Genomic DNA, 15,384 nt, shown 5'->3' with positions numbered 1-15,384 from the left:
TATCCTATTTCCTGCCTCTTTCTACCTTCTACAATAATCCTTCTCCGTCGTTGTCAACACCCTTCGGTGTCCCGACTGTCCTTTACCTTATTATATTAATGTCCTTTTAACTTCCGCGGGCATCGCATCCATCCATTTTATATTAATGTCCTTCAACAACCGCAGGCATCGCGCTGCAGCTAACGAAAGTTGGGCCACCATGTGTTTGCCCAGCGGGAACGATGATGGTGGAGGCGCCGCTCCCGGCGGCAACGTTGACTTCCACCCGACCACCCCCTCCCAGCGCACCGCCACCGCGTGGGACATGGCCAGCCTGTGGATCGGCCTCGTGGTGGGCGTCCCGTCCTACTACTTGGCCGGTAGCCTCGTCGAGGCCGGCATGTCCTGGTGGCAGGGCGTGGCCGTCGTCGTCGCCGCCAAGGTCATCCTCCTCGGGCCACTCCTCGCCGCCGCGCAGCCCGGCACCCGCTACGGCGTCCCGTTCCCGGTCCTCGCCCGCGCCACCTTCGGCGTCCGCGGCGCCCATGTCGTCGTCCTCCTCCGCGCACTCGTCGCCTGCGGCTGGTTCGGCATCGAGACCTGGATCGGCGGCCAGGCCGTCTTCCTCCTCCTCCCGGCTTCCCTCCGCCTCTCCCCCTACGCGACGCCGCTCCCGTGGCTCGCCACCTCGCCGCTGGAGCTCGCAGCCTTCCTCCTCTTCTGGGCGGCCCAGCTCGTGCTGCTGTGGAAGGGCATGCATGGCATCAGAGCGCTACAGAAGATCTCAGCTCCCATTCTTGCACTGCTCGCCGCTTTGCTCTTGGGCTGGGCTTACTGCAGCGCCGGTGGGTTCGGCCCCATGCTCTCTCTGCCGCCCCGGCTGTCGCCACCCGAATTCTGGGCACTCTTCTTCCCGTCGCTCACCGCCAACGTCGGCAGCTGGGCGGCGGTGGCACTGAGCATCCCGGACTTCTCTCGCTACGCCAGGAGCCAGGCGGACCAGGTGGCAGGGCAGCTGGGCCTCCCCCTCTACGTGGGAGCCTTCGCCTTCGTCGGCCTCGCCGTCACCTCCTCCACGATGGTCATCTTCGGTCGGGTGGTCTCCAACCCCATCGAGCTCCTCTCCATGATCGACGGCACGCTGGCCAAGCTGCTCGCCGTCCCGGGGATAACCCTCGCCGTGGTCACCACCAACATCCCCGCCAACGTGGTGGCTCCGGCCAACGCGCTGGTGAGCTTCCGTCCGGCCACCTTCAGCTTCAGGGGCGGCGCGCTGCTCACGGCCCTGACGGCGATCCTCTTCCAGCCATGGCGGATCTTTAGGTCCACGGACAGCTTCGTATACACGTGGCTCGTCAGCTACTCGGCGGTCATGGGCCCGATAGCCGGCGTCCTGCTCGCGGACTACTATGTCGTGCGGCGGATGGAGCTCGACGTGGAGGAGCTCTACTGGAGCAGCGCGGCGGGGAGGTACTACTACACCGGGGGATACAACGTGGTGGCCATGGCGACGGTCATGGCCAGCCTCGCGCCGGTAGTCCCTGGCTTCCTTCACAAGGTGAGGGTGGTGAAGTCTGTACCGGGAGCGCTCGTCTTCATCTACAACGTTAGCTGGTTCTTTGGCTTCTTCTCGTCGGTGGGCATCTACTTGGTTATCTCTGCTTTCTGCAGCAGGAGAGGTGGTCGTGATGACTGCCAGGTGACGCTGTCTTCTTCTTCTCCTCCGGCATTGGAGGAGCCCCTGTTTCGGCATTGGACGATCAAATTGTAGGCCATTCGTTTCTCTGTAAATCTTCATTCGAAAATGGGATGCAATGTGTTTGCGTTTTCCTTCTTTTATACGAAAATGGGACGCAATGCATTGAAGGATCAATGCATGGTATTATTGTACCAAAAGAATCAATTGGATTTGCACAAGTTCCCAAACATCGTTAAGCTGCTCATGCTAATGGCGGGTGTCTCGTCTCCATGCTCGACTCGGTATCCTTCTCGAACTGTGTTGGATTGCAATTGCCCGGTGCGGGCCTCAATTGATCACGTCAGTGTGTCGCACATTTGGAATTCAATTGGCCGGTCGGTCCGGACCGGTTCCGCTCGGAGACCCAGCAGTCAGAAGTAGCGTGATGTCCAAGCAGATGTGATGATATCTGTCCACGCGTCAAGACGAACGATTCCGTGGAGTCGACCGACCTCGCTGTCGCAAACGCCCTTCCCGCCGTAGGAGAAGGAACCGAAACGAAGGTTACAACAACAGGTAACAGAGAGGAGAGGAGAGAGAGGAGAGAGAGAGAGAGAGAGAGAGGAGATGCCTTCCAATCGGGTGCTGAGGGTTGCGACGGACGGCAGCGGCGAATTCCGGACGGTGCAGGAGGCGATCGACGCGGTGCCGCTCTCGAACCGGTTGCGGACAGTGATACAGGTGGCGCCGGGCCTGTACCGGGAGCCCGTCTACGTGCCCAAGACAAAGAACTTCATCACCCTCGCCGCCTCCCGCCCCGAGTCCACCATCCTCTCCTGGGACAACACCGCCACCCGCATCAACCACCACCAGGTCTCACGCTCTTCTCCCCACCTCGCGCACGCACTTGTTGATCATCATGGACTCATAAAAGGTGCTTCCTTTTCCCCCTTTTTTCTGCCATTCTTTGTAGCCGTCTCGAGTGATTGGGACGGGGACTTTCGGGTGCGGGAGCACCATCGTCGAAGGAGAGGACTTCATCGCGGAGAACATCACCTTCGAGAACAAAGCCCCCCAGGTCTAGCTGATTCGTGCCCTTGAGCCCGTCCTTTGCTTCCCCTTTTTCTACTGCTACCGTGCTATCTTTTCTAGCTGTAGAAACGCACCGACACATATCTTGTTCTTGTGGATGAACGTGTAGGGTTCGGGGCAGGCTGTAGCGATCCGGGTAACTGCCGACCGATGCGCATTCTACAATTGCAGGTTCCTCGGGTGGCAGGTACCGGCCTTCCTCCCACTCACTCTCTTGATGATATGTTCTTGTGTGAAGTTGATGGGTCCTCTGCTTGGATCAGCTTAATGATCCTTGAGATGAAAAGCTTCGATCTGAATTTAATTTGTTGTCACCTAGAGACTCAATAATAAGGCAAATTTGCAAGTTCTTGGGATTACTTTTGATATAATTGGTCTGTATGGGGTTTAGGTTTGACGTTCCGTCGAGCCATCACCTCTCGGATGGAAAGTTTCGATGGAGGAGTTGCGCCTTTACTGAAATAAATAAATACAACTTTGAAAGAGCAATCTTAATCTACTCTTGCAGAGAATCAGAAGTACCTAAAATAGGAATCAAGAGTTCTTGAGCGACACAGGCTTAGAGTTTCTCGTGCGCAAGCACTGACAAAACGCTCTCGGCAGGACGCAGGTTGCTGCTGGTTTCTCTCTTTCTTCCCTCCTTTCCTCTCAACCATCTGCACCTTGGTTAGGGGCTGCAGAAGGACTGTTATTGCTGCTGTGTCTTTTGAAGTCGAAGATGAAGACGAAGCTGCTGATTTTTGCTGGAAGAAGATCTCTTTCTGTGGTTGAAGTTTGTTGCCGCAGGTTGGAAGGAGCTATTGAGATTTGCTTGCTGCTGAATTCTGCAGCTTCAAAAGGCTGTGATTTGGATGAGACAGACATTGAAGACATCAGTGTTGTTTGTAGAAGGGATAAAGCAGCAACTAGGACCGGCTGATTGTAGTACTCTCCAACTCCTTTCTGCCAAGAACTTTCTGCTGCAAGCGAAGGAGGCTGTGCCTTCTTTTTTTTGTTTGTTGCTGCCAACTTGATCTCCTCAAGAGCTGCAAGGCCGGCTGAAGTCTGATGGTTTCTCCGCTGCAATGCTGCTACAATGGGTTGGGGAACAAGAAGAAGAAGGGCTGTCAAAGTGTTAGGACTCTAGCTAGGAGAGTCCTAATTGAGAGGGACATTCATGTAAAACCTACCTAAGCCGACCCCTATTAAAGAGGTGAAGTGGCCGGCTAGGGTTAGGAGGTTATTTCTTAGAGAAGAATAAGGAGTTATAAAAGAATAGGAGTCTTGAGTAGGAGTCCTATTAGGAGTTGGTTAGAAGTAGGAGTCTTGAGTAGGAGTCCTTTTAGGAGTTGGTTAGAAGTAGGAGTCTTAAGTAAGAGTCCTATTAGGAGTTAGGGTTTAGAAGCCCTATAAATAGTCATGTATTCCACCTCTTTTCATAAGCAATAGATGAATCTTTTCTGCAGCCTTTGAGCAGCAACTTGGAGGGAGAAACCCCTATAGAGTTCCAAGGAGGCCGATCCCCTAAAGAGATCAACCCCAAGTTTAGAATCTGCAAGGGTTCTAACACCTGGTATCAGAGCAGCGTTCTTGGCGTCTCGCTGCCCTTCCACAGCCATCCATCAACCCTCAACAACCGCTCAAAGCAATTCTCACAATTGCTTAAAAGATCGTCACCAAATTCTGTCGTCATCTCCACCACCACGAATCATCCTTTGATCTCCCCGTGAATTGCAACAGGTTCTGGTTTTCTACCTTACTGCTGTTGCAATTTAGTTATCCTTATTTGAAAATCCCAAAAAAACTATTCCTATATTTCTGCATAAATTTTTCGTCATAAAATTTTTATCTCTACGACGAAAGATACATTGCAGAATTCCAACTGTATAGCACCGTCTGTTTGATCTTGCTACTGTGTTTTTTCTATCCAAATCTTTATGAAATTTTTATGACATCTTTGACACTTCCTAACAGCAGATTTTCCTTTGGTTTTGTCAAAAATTCTCAATATAAACCATTGATATTTTACATCTAATCTGCTATACTTGAAAATCTGCACTGTAAAATTTCAACCGCATAGCATTGTTTTTTTATCTTGATACTACGTTGTTTCTATCCAAATCTCTACAAAATTTTTATGATAGCTTTGACACTTCTTAACAGTGGATTTCCCTTTGGTTTCATCAAAAAATTCTCAATATAAACCACTGATCTTTTACGTCCAATCTGCTATACCTAAAAATCTATGCTGCAGAAAATTTCAGTCGTATATTGTTGGCTTAACCCATCTATTTGCAATCTTTTTTGAATGAAATTTCTTATATACTTCATAGATTATCTTGGCTTCTATCTAAGATTGATCTATTAAGAAATTCATCTCTAAAAACGATTTTATGTTGTTGCAAATTTTCGTCGTAACCCGCTGAAATTTTTCGACGAGAATTCTGCAATCGCAACTTGCACCAATTTCCTTGCTGTTATACTGTCGAAATTTTCTTGATTAAATTAGATATCCTTGCTGTCATATAAACTGTGATTTTGCTATCAATTCCCTCCTCAATTCTCTCAAGTTTTTGGTGGAAATTACGTCGAGAAACCGTTGTTTCTTCGACAACAATTCTACTCTTACAAGACAGCACATACTTGCTACAACTTCCACTGATTTCTATCAAACCTTTGCTACCATCTACCACAGATCCAAAACATTCATCCACAACCCTAAAACTCCACCAAACCACACCCTCAAACTGCACCCAAAATAGTCACAAAACAATCCTAAACCGTAGCCTACATCCACCAATCCACCAACCCTTTCGACCATCACCTCTCTCAACCAATACATGCCTTTAACCCGACAACAAAAGAGAGATCTTAACATCACAGATTTGGCGGTCTATACTATGACATCTGAGGAAGTAATCAATGCTAAATTTGAAGCCTTCGAGGTGCGAATGGAGGATAAGATTCGGATGCTCTTTACCGAACTCTGATTGGGCCGACCACTAAACCCGAAGAAATCATATCAAGGAGAGAGCTTTGCCCAATCGCACCAAGCCCGAAGATATGACTTCCAAGAGAGGGGAAGCTCTATGACCAACCCCAACTATCCATGCATGAGGATAAATTTTCCTAGATGAGAAGAAGGAGACCCGATTGGTTGGATCTCGCGCGTGGAGCGATATTTTCGGTACCACAAAACCGCGGACGCATCTATGATGAAAATTTCAGCTATACATCTTGAAGGGGATGCCATACAGTAGTTTGACTGGTTTGAACACATTTATGGAGTCCTTTCATGGCGACAATTCAAAGAAGGACTGTTGATCCGCTTCAGACCAACGGATTATGAGAATATTGACGAACAACTAGCAAAGATCCGACAAACCTCCACCATTCAGGAGTACCAAACCAGGTTTGAAAGGTTATCTAATCAAACTCGTGATTGGTCTCAAAAAGCAGCTATTGAGGACCTTCGTTAAGGGCTTGAAGCCGGAGATCCGAGGAGAAGTTAAAGCGCGACAACCATATACGCTTATGGCAGCCATCTCTTTCGCACGACATCAAGAGGAGTAATTGAACCATGAAGCTCGGAGGACTAGGGTTGCTCCTCAACCAGTAATATTGAAGCCCTCAGCCCCCCTACTGTCGACCAAGTCCCTACACCAAAGAGGTTAACAAGAGAAGAGCTTCGGGAGCGATATGCGAAGGGGTTATGTTGGCATTGTGACGAGCCGTGGAGCTGTGAGCATCGCTGTAGTAAAGGGGGACTTCTTATGATTGAACCGATAGAAGAAGAGGTCATTGAACATTCAGAAGAGAGCCTTGAACATGAAGAAGAAGATGCAGAAGAAGAGCCACAACCGACCGAAGTTACAGTACATACACTAGCTGGCTACTCAAACCCGCAAACGATGAAAGTTGGAGGCCTTCTCAAACAACAACCGATCACTGTTCTCATCGACACGGGCAGCACTAATAACTTCCTAAACAGTAAGGTTGCTGTCCATATGAACTTACCTATTGAGAATTGCAGCAGGTTTGTCGTTAAGGTCGCCAACGGACGGATTTTGAAGTGTGATCATAGGTGCCCGCAGGTGAAACTGTTGCTGCAGGACCAAGAGATAATTGCAGATTTCTTCCTCCTCCCTCTTGATGATCATGAGGCCATACTCAGAATTAAATGGTCGATGACATTAGGTGATATTTCTTGGAATTTTATGCAACTAATTATAAAATTTTACAGTAAAGAGAAACAGGTGATACTGCACGGGAAACGTGAGGGCGACGTAACGATGATTTGCACACAACAAATGAAGAAGGTTTTGTATAAAGCATGCAGGGGCTTTTTGGTACAACTTGAGCAGTAAATTAAAGGAGAGCCAATAGAATTTGAAGATCCAAACCTATTTCCTTTGCTTGCTGAATTTTTAGATATATTTGACGAGTCGCACAACCTACCTCTTACTCGTCAGCATGATCATTGTATAATGATTTTTCCAATCAAATCTCCAGCAAATGCTCAGCCATATCAGTATCTACATCTCTAGAAGGATGAAATAGAAAGGATTGTAAAAGAGATGCTCAAAATAGGAGTTATTCGGCCATGTTACAGCCCCTACTCTTCACCGGTGCTCCTCATACGAAAGAAGGATGGAATATGGCGATTATGTGTTGATTACCGAGCTCTCAATGGCATAACCATCAAGGATAAATACCCTAATCCAGTAGTAGATGAGTTGCTAGATGAAAGGGAGCACAAATCTTCACAAAGCTGGACCTTCGATTCGGATATCATCAAATACGAGTATGCGAAGAAGACATACCGAAAACCACCTTTTGAACACACAACAACCACTATGAATTTTTGCTTTCTTCAAAAGAAGGTGGAATATCTTGGGCATATCATATCAGAGGAAGGTGTGGCAGTAGACCCCTTCAAAATTGGAGCAATGCAAAACTGGCTGACCCCGAGGAACATAAAATTGCTACATGACTTTCTGGGTTTAACAGGCTTCTACTGCAAGTTTGTGAAAAACTATGGAGAGATCAGTGCACCACTAACTTCCTTACTAAAAAAAGATGTCTTCCAATGGTCGGACAGAGCCTCCGCTGCCTTCGACAAACTTAAGGCAGCCATGACGACGACGCCGGTGCTAACACTACCAGTTTTCAACTAACCCTTCATTATTGAGGCCGACGCATCTGGAGTCGGAATTGGAGCCATTCTCATGCAAGATGGTCGACCACTCACATACACTAGCAAGGCATTATCTCCCTCCCATCAAAATAAGTCAACATATGATAAGGAGATGCTCGCCATTGTGCGCGCATCAACGAGGTGGAGACCCTACTTGATTGGCCGACGATTTCAAATTAAAACCGACCATAAAAGCCTCAAGTACTTTTTGGAGCGAAAGATATCATCTCCTGAGCAGCAAAAATGGGTAACAAAACTTCTTGGATTTGATTATGAAATAACTTACAAAAAGGGGAAAGAGAATGTTCTTGCAGATGCGCTTTCGCAGCTACCCGAGCAAGTTGAAGTTTCGGCCATTTCACTTCCGACCAGCGACTTTCTTAAGGATATTAAGATGGAATGACAGGAAGATTCAGAGACTAGTAAGATTATAAAAAAATTGGAGGAAGCACCAAGCCCCATGGCTCATTACAATTGGGATTCAAAAGAATTACACTATAAGGGACGCATTGTGCTTCCGATAAATTCTACTTGCATCTTCACGAGCAGATTTTGGACAAAGTTATTCCATATGCAGGGTACTAAATTGAAAAGGAGTATGACATATCACCCACAAACCGACGGCCAGACGAAAGTTGTAAATAGGTGCTTGGAGATAGCCCAAAGCCACCCACCAAATATGACTACCCAAGGAGAACTTCTGACTCAGCTAAGTGTCATTATTGATCGACGGATCGTGACTCGACGACGACGATCCACTACTGAATTGCTAATACAGTGGGCAAACCTACTAACAGAAGATGCCACTTGGGAGAACTATGATGACTTGAAGATCAAATTCCCAAAATTCATGAATCGTCAGCCTCGAGGACAAGGCTGATTTGAAGAGGGCGGGTTTGTTAGGACTCTAGCTATGAGAGTCCTAATTGAGAGGGACATTCATATAAAACCTACCTAAGCCGACCCCTATTAAAGAGGTGAAGTGGCCGGCTAGGGTTAGGAGGTTATTTCTTAGAGAAGAATAAGGAGTTGTAAAAGAATAGGAGTCTTGAGTAGGAGTCCTATTAGGAGTTGGTTAGAAGTAGGAGTCTTGAGTAGGAGTCATTTTAGGAGTTGGTTAGAAGTAGGAGTCTTAAGTAAGAGTCCTATTAGGAGTTAGGGTTTAGAAGCTCTATAAATAGTCATGTATTCCACCTCTTTTCATAAGCAATAGATGAATCTTTTCTGCAGCCTTTGAGCAGCAATTTGGAGGGAGAAACCCCTATAGAGTTCCAAGGAGGCCGATCCCCTAAAGAGATCAACCCCAAGTTTAGAATCTGCAAGGGTTCTAACACAAAGTTGGAAGGGAGAAGGCTGCTGCTCGTTTCTCAAACTCTCCTTCTCTTCCTCTTCTCTAACTCTAACTCTTGACTGGAAGGAACTCTTAGGGCTGACTGGTTTTGGGATGCTCTCAAGGGGCTGCGACCCCTTTCTTTTAAAGGCTTATGAGGCATAGAAGGTCCCGATGGTTTTAGGACTTTTGGTTAGAGCCGGCTGATGGGAAGTCCTGTTCCCTTTAGGACTAGGACTGACTCCCCTTGTGGCTACTTTAGTTGGCCGCATGCTACCCTAATCCGAGTTCCACTCGGATTGGGATTTTGGCTGATGTGGTACTGAGTAGGAGCTTGACTTGGGCTGGCTGAATTGGGCTTTGAAGCTTGTGTGATGACTCGGTTGGGTGAACTGTGGAGCATGTTGGAGACTCCGGTTGAATGTCATTGAGATCATCCCTGATCAATGATGGGATTGGGGTTTGGATCTTCTGTTACCCCTTGCTTTCTGCAGGATTGTAATCGAGTGTAGGCTGGAGTTCAAAAGGTGAGTCTCCTTGTATGATCTGAAGCTGCTCTTGCAGAGACATGGATCAATCTGGCAATTTTAGGTTTTCATTTTTTTTTTTAGTGCAAGACTAGTGTGAGACAAACTCCTTGACATCACAAGATTCAACAATATGAGATCCTGAGCCATGTGGGCATAGCTATTCTCTTTGTTTTCCTAGTTGATCCAGTGTTTTTCTTTTTTGAGATTGCCAAGCATAAAAGTGATGAAATGGACATTGTATCTGAATGAACTTGCACACAGTAGTGATGGTTACTGGTCCATAGGATTACGATGTGATCAGATGTAATAAATTGACTCGGTTAGATATTTTTATTGAAAATGTGTGAAAGCAAATGATACAGGTAAAGAAACAAGCAAAATCAAGAAAGAAATAGAAACATTAAAATTAAGAAATTCTGTAAAAACTATGTAGGCTAGGGAGCTATAAATGATCCATCAATTGGCTGAATAGATTATTATAAAAGATAATAATGATATGTGATTTTGTGAACAAATATTAACAGCAAGGCATTACAAGACTAAATGTTTACATTGAAATTTGTGGATTATATAGAAAATATTTTGTCACTGGAAGGAAATTCAAGAATTTACAGCTGGGAACTTAATCGAGCAAAAGCTGCAAAACAAAGAGGGGAATTTTTCTTCAAGTCTTGAGCTTATAATAGAGAAAAGTCCCTTGTAGGGTGATCCTCTTCTTTTGCTTCAATCAACTCAGATCCTTCACTCTCATACTTTTTAGGGTCTTTGGAGGATTAATATACATAGCCCTATATCTAAATATAAAGAGAGTATTTCTATGATGCGAAGCTGATCTTCTAAGTTGCAAAGGAGTAATCTTACTATTGTACTAAGACCCACCCTTAACTCAAATCCTTCATTTCCAAAAAAGAAAATTGATGTTATCTATTATAAGCTCAAGACTTGAAGAAAAATTTCTAAATATAAAGAGAGTATTTCTATGATGCGAAGCTGATCTTCTAAGTTGCAAAGGAGTAATCTTACTATTGTACTAAGACCCACCCTTAACTCAAATCCTTCATTTCCAAAAAAGAAAATTGATGTTATCTATTATTGATTTCAATCCAGATTGGCCAATAAAGGCCAGAATGATACATGGTATGTTGAAATTTGCTCAACATATGGACCTAGCATTTTGAAGAGAAGATCTAGTGATTGTGATGGCAATGCTCAGATTTCCTCTTCACCTGTCACCTAGTTCATGAAAATGATTGGCAACATCATTGAAGGAGCTTTTATCTTTGATAATATTATATTTGTCTGTAAAGTGCACAAAGAGATATGTATTCTGCCCTTATAAGTTGGTAATTTTGGAATTTCTTATGGCTTAAATGCTCTGTAACGTTTTCATTTTTTCCCATATATAGAACCATAAAAAGTCCAAATATTGAAATTTTTTATCATACTTTAAATTATACGTTAAAGATCAAAAAAGTATCTTTATGACAATCACTTCATTTTGTTGTACAAGGTCATAAGGAGTTTATTTGGTTAATATCATGTTTTTAATGTTATACTTTCATGAAGTAATGGTCTGTTCATAATATATATGGCCATCATTTTCACGAAGGTGTATACTGTATGTATGTTGTGCAGAATATTCCCATTGAACTGAAAAGATCAAGCATGTTTAATTCCATGAAATGCTTGTAATTCATGCATTTCATTTTTCATAAGACAATAAAAAAGGTGAAATACTCTCAAATCCAAGACGATATGCAAATAATAAGTTTTGAATAGATAGATCCAGTAAGATTTACCATTCCAGATAACAACTGCAAACTTGCATCCTATGTGCTCGTTTTTGTATATAACATCCTAAATTCCTTTTCAAATATCCACATCAAGCTTGGTCCATCTTATTATAATGTCCAATGGATAACCCAGTGCATGAGACTTCTATCACTACAAGGTAAGGATGGGTCAAATGCATGCAATATTTTTCCATGTACAAGAGAATGATTGAGATTCAAATCCATGATATCAGTTGGCAATTGGGCAACTTATCACTATACTAGTACCAACAACAACTATTTGGAATGTTTAAGAATTAAAAGATCATCTAATTTGGGGCTAATTACATATTACCCCTTGTAGTTAGACTTTTTTAGCATCTCGGTCTCTAGAGTTAATAAATTTACATTAAAATCCCTATAGCTATGAAAGTGAAACATATAGCTCCATTTATCCACGAGTGGCTGTTGTAGATAAGGAGGAAGAGCAACGGTGAAAGGTGAGGCAAAGGGAGAGGAGGAAGAGGACGATGCAGATGTCAAAGGTTTGCATCTGCGTTGACGTCGCTTGGTAACGTAGATGCAGAGTGGCGAAAGGGTCGCTGGACATCTGCATCAGCGCCGACGCAGTTGTCGAGCAGCGTTGACATAGATGCAGAGCGTCACCGCTCTGCATCTGCGTCGGCATCGATGTAGATGTAAGCAGCGTTGATGCAGATGCAGAGCGTCAGTATCTGCGTTGTCCTCTTCTTCCTCTCGCTTTGCCTCACCTCACACCGTCGCTTTTCCTCCTCATCCACAACTGCAGGTGTCTCTCTATATCTGCGTTTGTGCCGATGCAGATGCAAGCAACGTTGATGCAGATGCAGAGCGTCGGTATTAGTGACATTCTCTTCTTCCTCTCCTTTTGCCTTACCTCACATCGTCGCTTTCCCTCCTCATCCACAACAGCAATCGTAGCCCCCAGTGGTGTCATCGTCCCCCACTACTGAAAACGTAATTGGAATGTTGAAATTATCTTTTTTCCTATTGTTCGTGGTTTCGTTGGTAAACCCGATGATGTTATGGTAAATGGAGTTAGATATTTCACTTTAATAACTATAGGATTCCAATGTAAATTTTTTAAATATAGGGATTGAGATGCTAAAGAGGTCTAACTACAAGGGGTAATATATAATTAGCCCTCTAATTTGGTCGCTTCTTGTTTTCAAATTAAGAACATCATTTTCGAGTCTGAATGTAAGTATGGAATAAATTTGGAATTCTAGGTCCAACGTGCATGTTTGCCAATGGTTGAGTTCTAATATAAAACAAGACGTAAGTTCCAAGTATATGGTGTTGGCGATTAACCACCGAACAATGTTGAGGAAAAAATGAATTCTAAAAGCTAAAAGCCTTCAAATTTTCATAAGATGAGTTCTCATTGTGCCACTAATCTGGATGACTCATCACACCTAATTGGTGTATAAAGAAATAAGTTTCTTCTGAGAAAGTTTGTCTGTTTAGTTATAAAGAAATATTATGTTAATACTGTTTAGGTTCCAACCGAGCAGTAAGGTTCAGAATTTTTGCTACAAATCACAGGGTGTTATTTTTTTTGTTCAAACTTTCTTTGTGCAGGATACCCTGTATTTACATCATGGAAAGCAATATCTGAGAGATTGCTACATTGAAGGAAGTGTCGACTTCATTTTTGGGAATTCTACTGCCCTCCTAGAACATTGTCATATCCACTGCAAATCCCAAGGATTTATAACTGCCCAAAGTAGAAAATCTTCTCAAGATTCAACTGGTTATGTCTTCTTAAGGTACATAATTCCTTTCCACCAACTGCACGAGATTAGTAATTGAAAAGTTCCACAATTTTGGTTTGTCAGAACAAATTAGTGTTTTTTTCTTTATCTAATATTTGATGCCAAAGATCTTTTGCATGTATAATATCTCCTGGTTGTAAGTACACTCAAGCATGTAATTAAAGAAAAAAGAAAACACCATCTAGTTTTTGATTCTCAGAAGTCAGAACTATAGATTTTACAAATATTTGTTCATGGTTATTTCACTACAAAGTGATTAAGATTATAGGCGTAATACTGTGTCCAAGGATTATCTTGAGAATTTGAGCCAGATAACGTATGTTAGGAATTAAAAATCACTAGATTGAGAATTTATGCCAGCAATTTGGCATTTACACAGTAGAAAAGATACATCACGTATTACTCTTGTTGTCAATTAGTTGCTATATACCCTCATTAGCATTTCATTGCAGAACTTGGTTCCCTTGTTGATATCTGGAACACACTCTCCATGTCAAGTTGAGTTTGTTGGCAAGTTGTGTTCTTATATTTGTTCCATGCAGATGTATTATCACTGGAAATGGTGGAACTTCGTATGCATATCTTGGGCGTCCATGGGGACCTTTTGGAAGGGTTGTTTTTGCATATACTTGGATGGATGCTTGCATCAAACCTGTCGGGTGGCACAACTGGGACAAGTCTGAGAATGAACGAAGTGCATGTTTCTATGAGTATAGGTAAATTACATTTTGTGAGATTCAAGCTGGTTCCCCTCTTACTGCCCTGGCTCACTCCATTGAAGATTTGTTTTGGGCATGGAAGGGCTTAAACAACACTAAATCCATGTTGCATTGATAGATCTAATGCGCATGGTATCAAAAGCTGTTATGTTTTATCAAAAGGGGTTGGAAAAATCCATCTTACAATGTTTGCATTAAACCATCATTTTTTGTGCATGTAGATCATTTTTTACTGACAATTAGAGAATCTGCTTCATTGTGGTTTCTTCCCAATGGTATTAATATCATCGTCTCTCATGAATCACTTTGTTGCCTCAGAGATAGTCTTGCATGTTTCTTGTCTCAACTGCCTTTTTATTTTTTTGCAGATGCTCTGGACCAGGTTGTTGTCTCACAAACAGAGCCACATGGTCAAGAGAACTGGTTGATGAGGAGGCTGAACAATTTATATCACACTTGTTTGTAGACCCAGACCCTAGTTGGCCTTGGCTTGCGCAGAAAATGGCAATTAGAGTACCACATTCAGCTTAGAGTTCACAAAGATATCGTCTAGCATTCGAATGCTGTAGTCACTAAAATTGAGTGTCAGTCTGTTTATGTTTGACTGGTGAATTAAGTGGGTAAAAGTGTATGGTTTTGATAGAAAAGTTAAACGATTTTGGAATATTTGCACACCTAACATCGAACATTCAGATAACAATTATGTTCGTTGTGGTTGAAGAGTTTTATTGTGGATTATTTTGTCCTACTAAAGTTACATACTGGAAATTAGAGTCTCTTATATATGATTATGTGGCAATGCTAATCCATTGCAGTAGACTACCAAGTGCGGAGACTCTCAAAGAGATGGAATCATAAGCAATAAAGGCCAATCAGCTCGCAGCATTTTGCTACCTTCTTTTCTTGCCGTGGCCACTTCTTCTGGCATTTGAAGGATTGCTTTCGACTCTTTATGATTCTGCATTAGAATGTCTATGGTCTATACAAACATTACAGGGTAAATTTTTGGTGCTGGTGCTGATTTTTTACTTCAATGTTGGAGATAGTAATTTTTTTTTAATTTTAATTTTGCCTCGATCATTAACTGATTTTTTACTTCAATGTTTGAAGACCAGCAGCAACAGAAGCATTTGCAAGGACCAGAGCTCAGAATCGAGGTTGGCTGACACCGCAGCAAAAGCGTGAAATATATGTATAGTTTTGAGAATTCGTTTGATCGTCTTCCTCTTAACATGCCAAAATCTTGATGGTGTTATTACATTGACTTCCACAAAGCCGGACATTGCAGGTTCAA

General features: G+C 43.5%; 2 protein-coding genes across 2 annotated transcripts; both read left to right on the top strand.

The window, feature by feature from the left end:
* The first annotated feature begins 109 nt into the window (after positions 1 to 109).
* LOC135597247 (purine-uracil permease NCS1-like) lies at positions 110 to 1,928 on the top strand. Its single transcript, XM_065089946.1, has one exon. The coding sequence runs from the start codon at positions 146 to 148 to the stop codon at positions 1,748 to 1,750; it is 1,605 nt and encodes a 534-aa protein (XP_064946018.1). The 5' UTR covers positions 110 to 145; the 3' UTR covers positions 1,751 to 1,928.
* A 214-nt stretch (positions 1,929 to 2,142) lies between these two features.
* On the top strand, positions 2,143 to 14,866 carry LOC103971326 (pectinesterase 31). Its single transcript, XM_009385320.3, has 6 exons — positions 2,143 to 2,530; positions 2,631 to 2,735; positions 2,859 to 2,936; positions 13,178 to 13,365; positions 13,914 to 14,087; positions 14,459 to 14,866. Exons 1-6 carry the CDS (start codon positions 2,285 to 2,287, stop codon positions 14,619 to 14,621), a joined length of 954 nt encoding a protein of 317 aa, XP_009383595.2. The 5' UTR covers positions 2,143 to 2,284; the 3' UTR covers positions 14,622 to 14,866.
* The last annotated feature ends 518 nt before the right edge of the window (positions 14,867 to 15,384 follow it).

The sequence above is a fragment of the Musa acuminata genome, chromosome BXJ1-11 (assembly GCF_036884655.1).
Source record: "Musa acuminata AAA Group cultivar baxijiao chromosome BXJ1-11, Cavendish_Baxijiao_AAA, whole genome shotgun sequence".
Taxonomy (NCBI): domain Eukaryota; kingdom Viridiplantae; phylum Streptophyta; class Magnoliopsida; order Zingiberales; family Musaceae; genus Musa; species Musa acuminata.
Note: the sequence above shows the minus strand (reverse complement) of the source record. Positions and strands in the feature narration are given on the sequence as shown.

What these genes read in the sequence shown, in the direction of transcription:
- LOC135597247 (XM_065089946.1), top strand. Translation starts at nt 146, where the DNA reads ATGTCCTTCAACAACCGCAGGCATCGCGCTGCAGCTAACGAAAGTTGG.
- LOC103971326 (XM_009385320.3), top strand. Translation starts at nt 2,285, where the DNA reads ATGCCTTCCAATCGGGTGCTGAGGGTTGCGACGGACGGCAGCGGCGAA. An exon ending in CCCGCATCAACCACCACCAG is followed by an intron (nt 2,531 to 2,630) that starts GTCTCACGCTCT and finishes CATTCTTTGTAG; the next exon opens with CCGTCTCGAGTGATTGGGAC. An exon ending in TCGAGAACAAAGCCCCCCAG is followed by an intron (nt 2,736 to 2,858) that starts GTCTAGCTGATT and finishes ATGAACGTGTAG; the next exon opens with GGTTCGGGGCAGGCTGTAGC.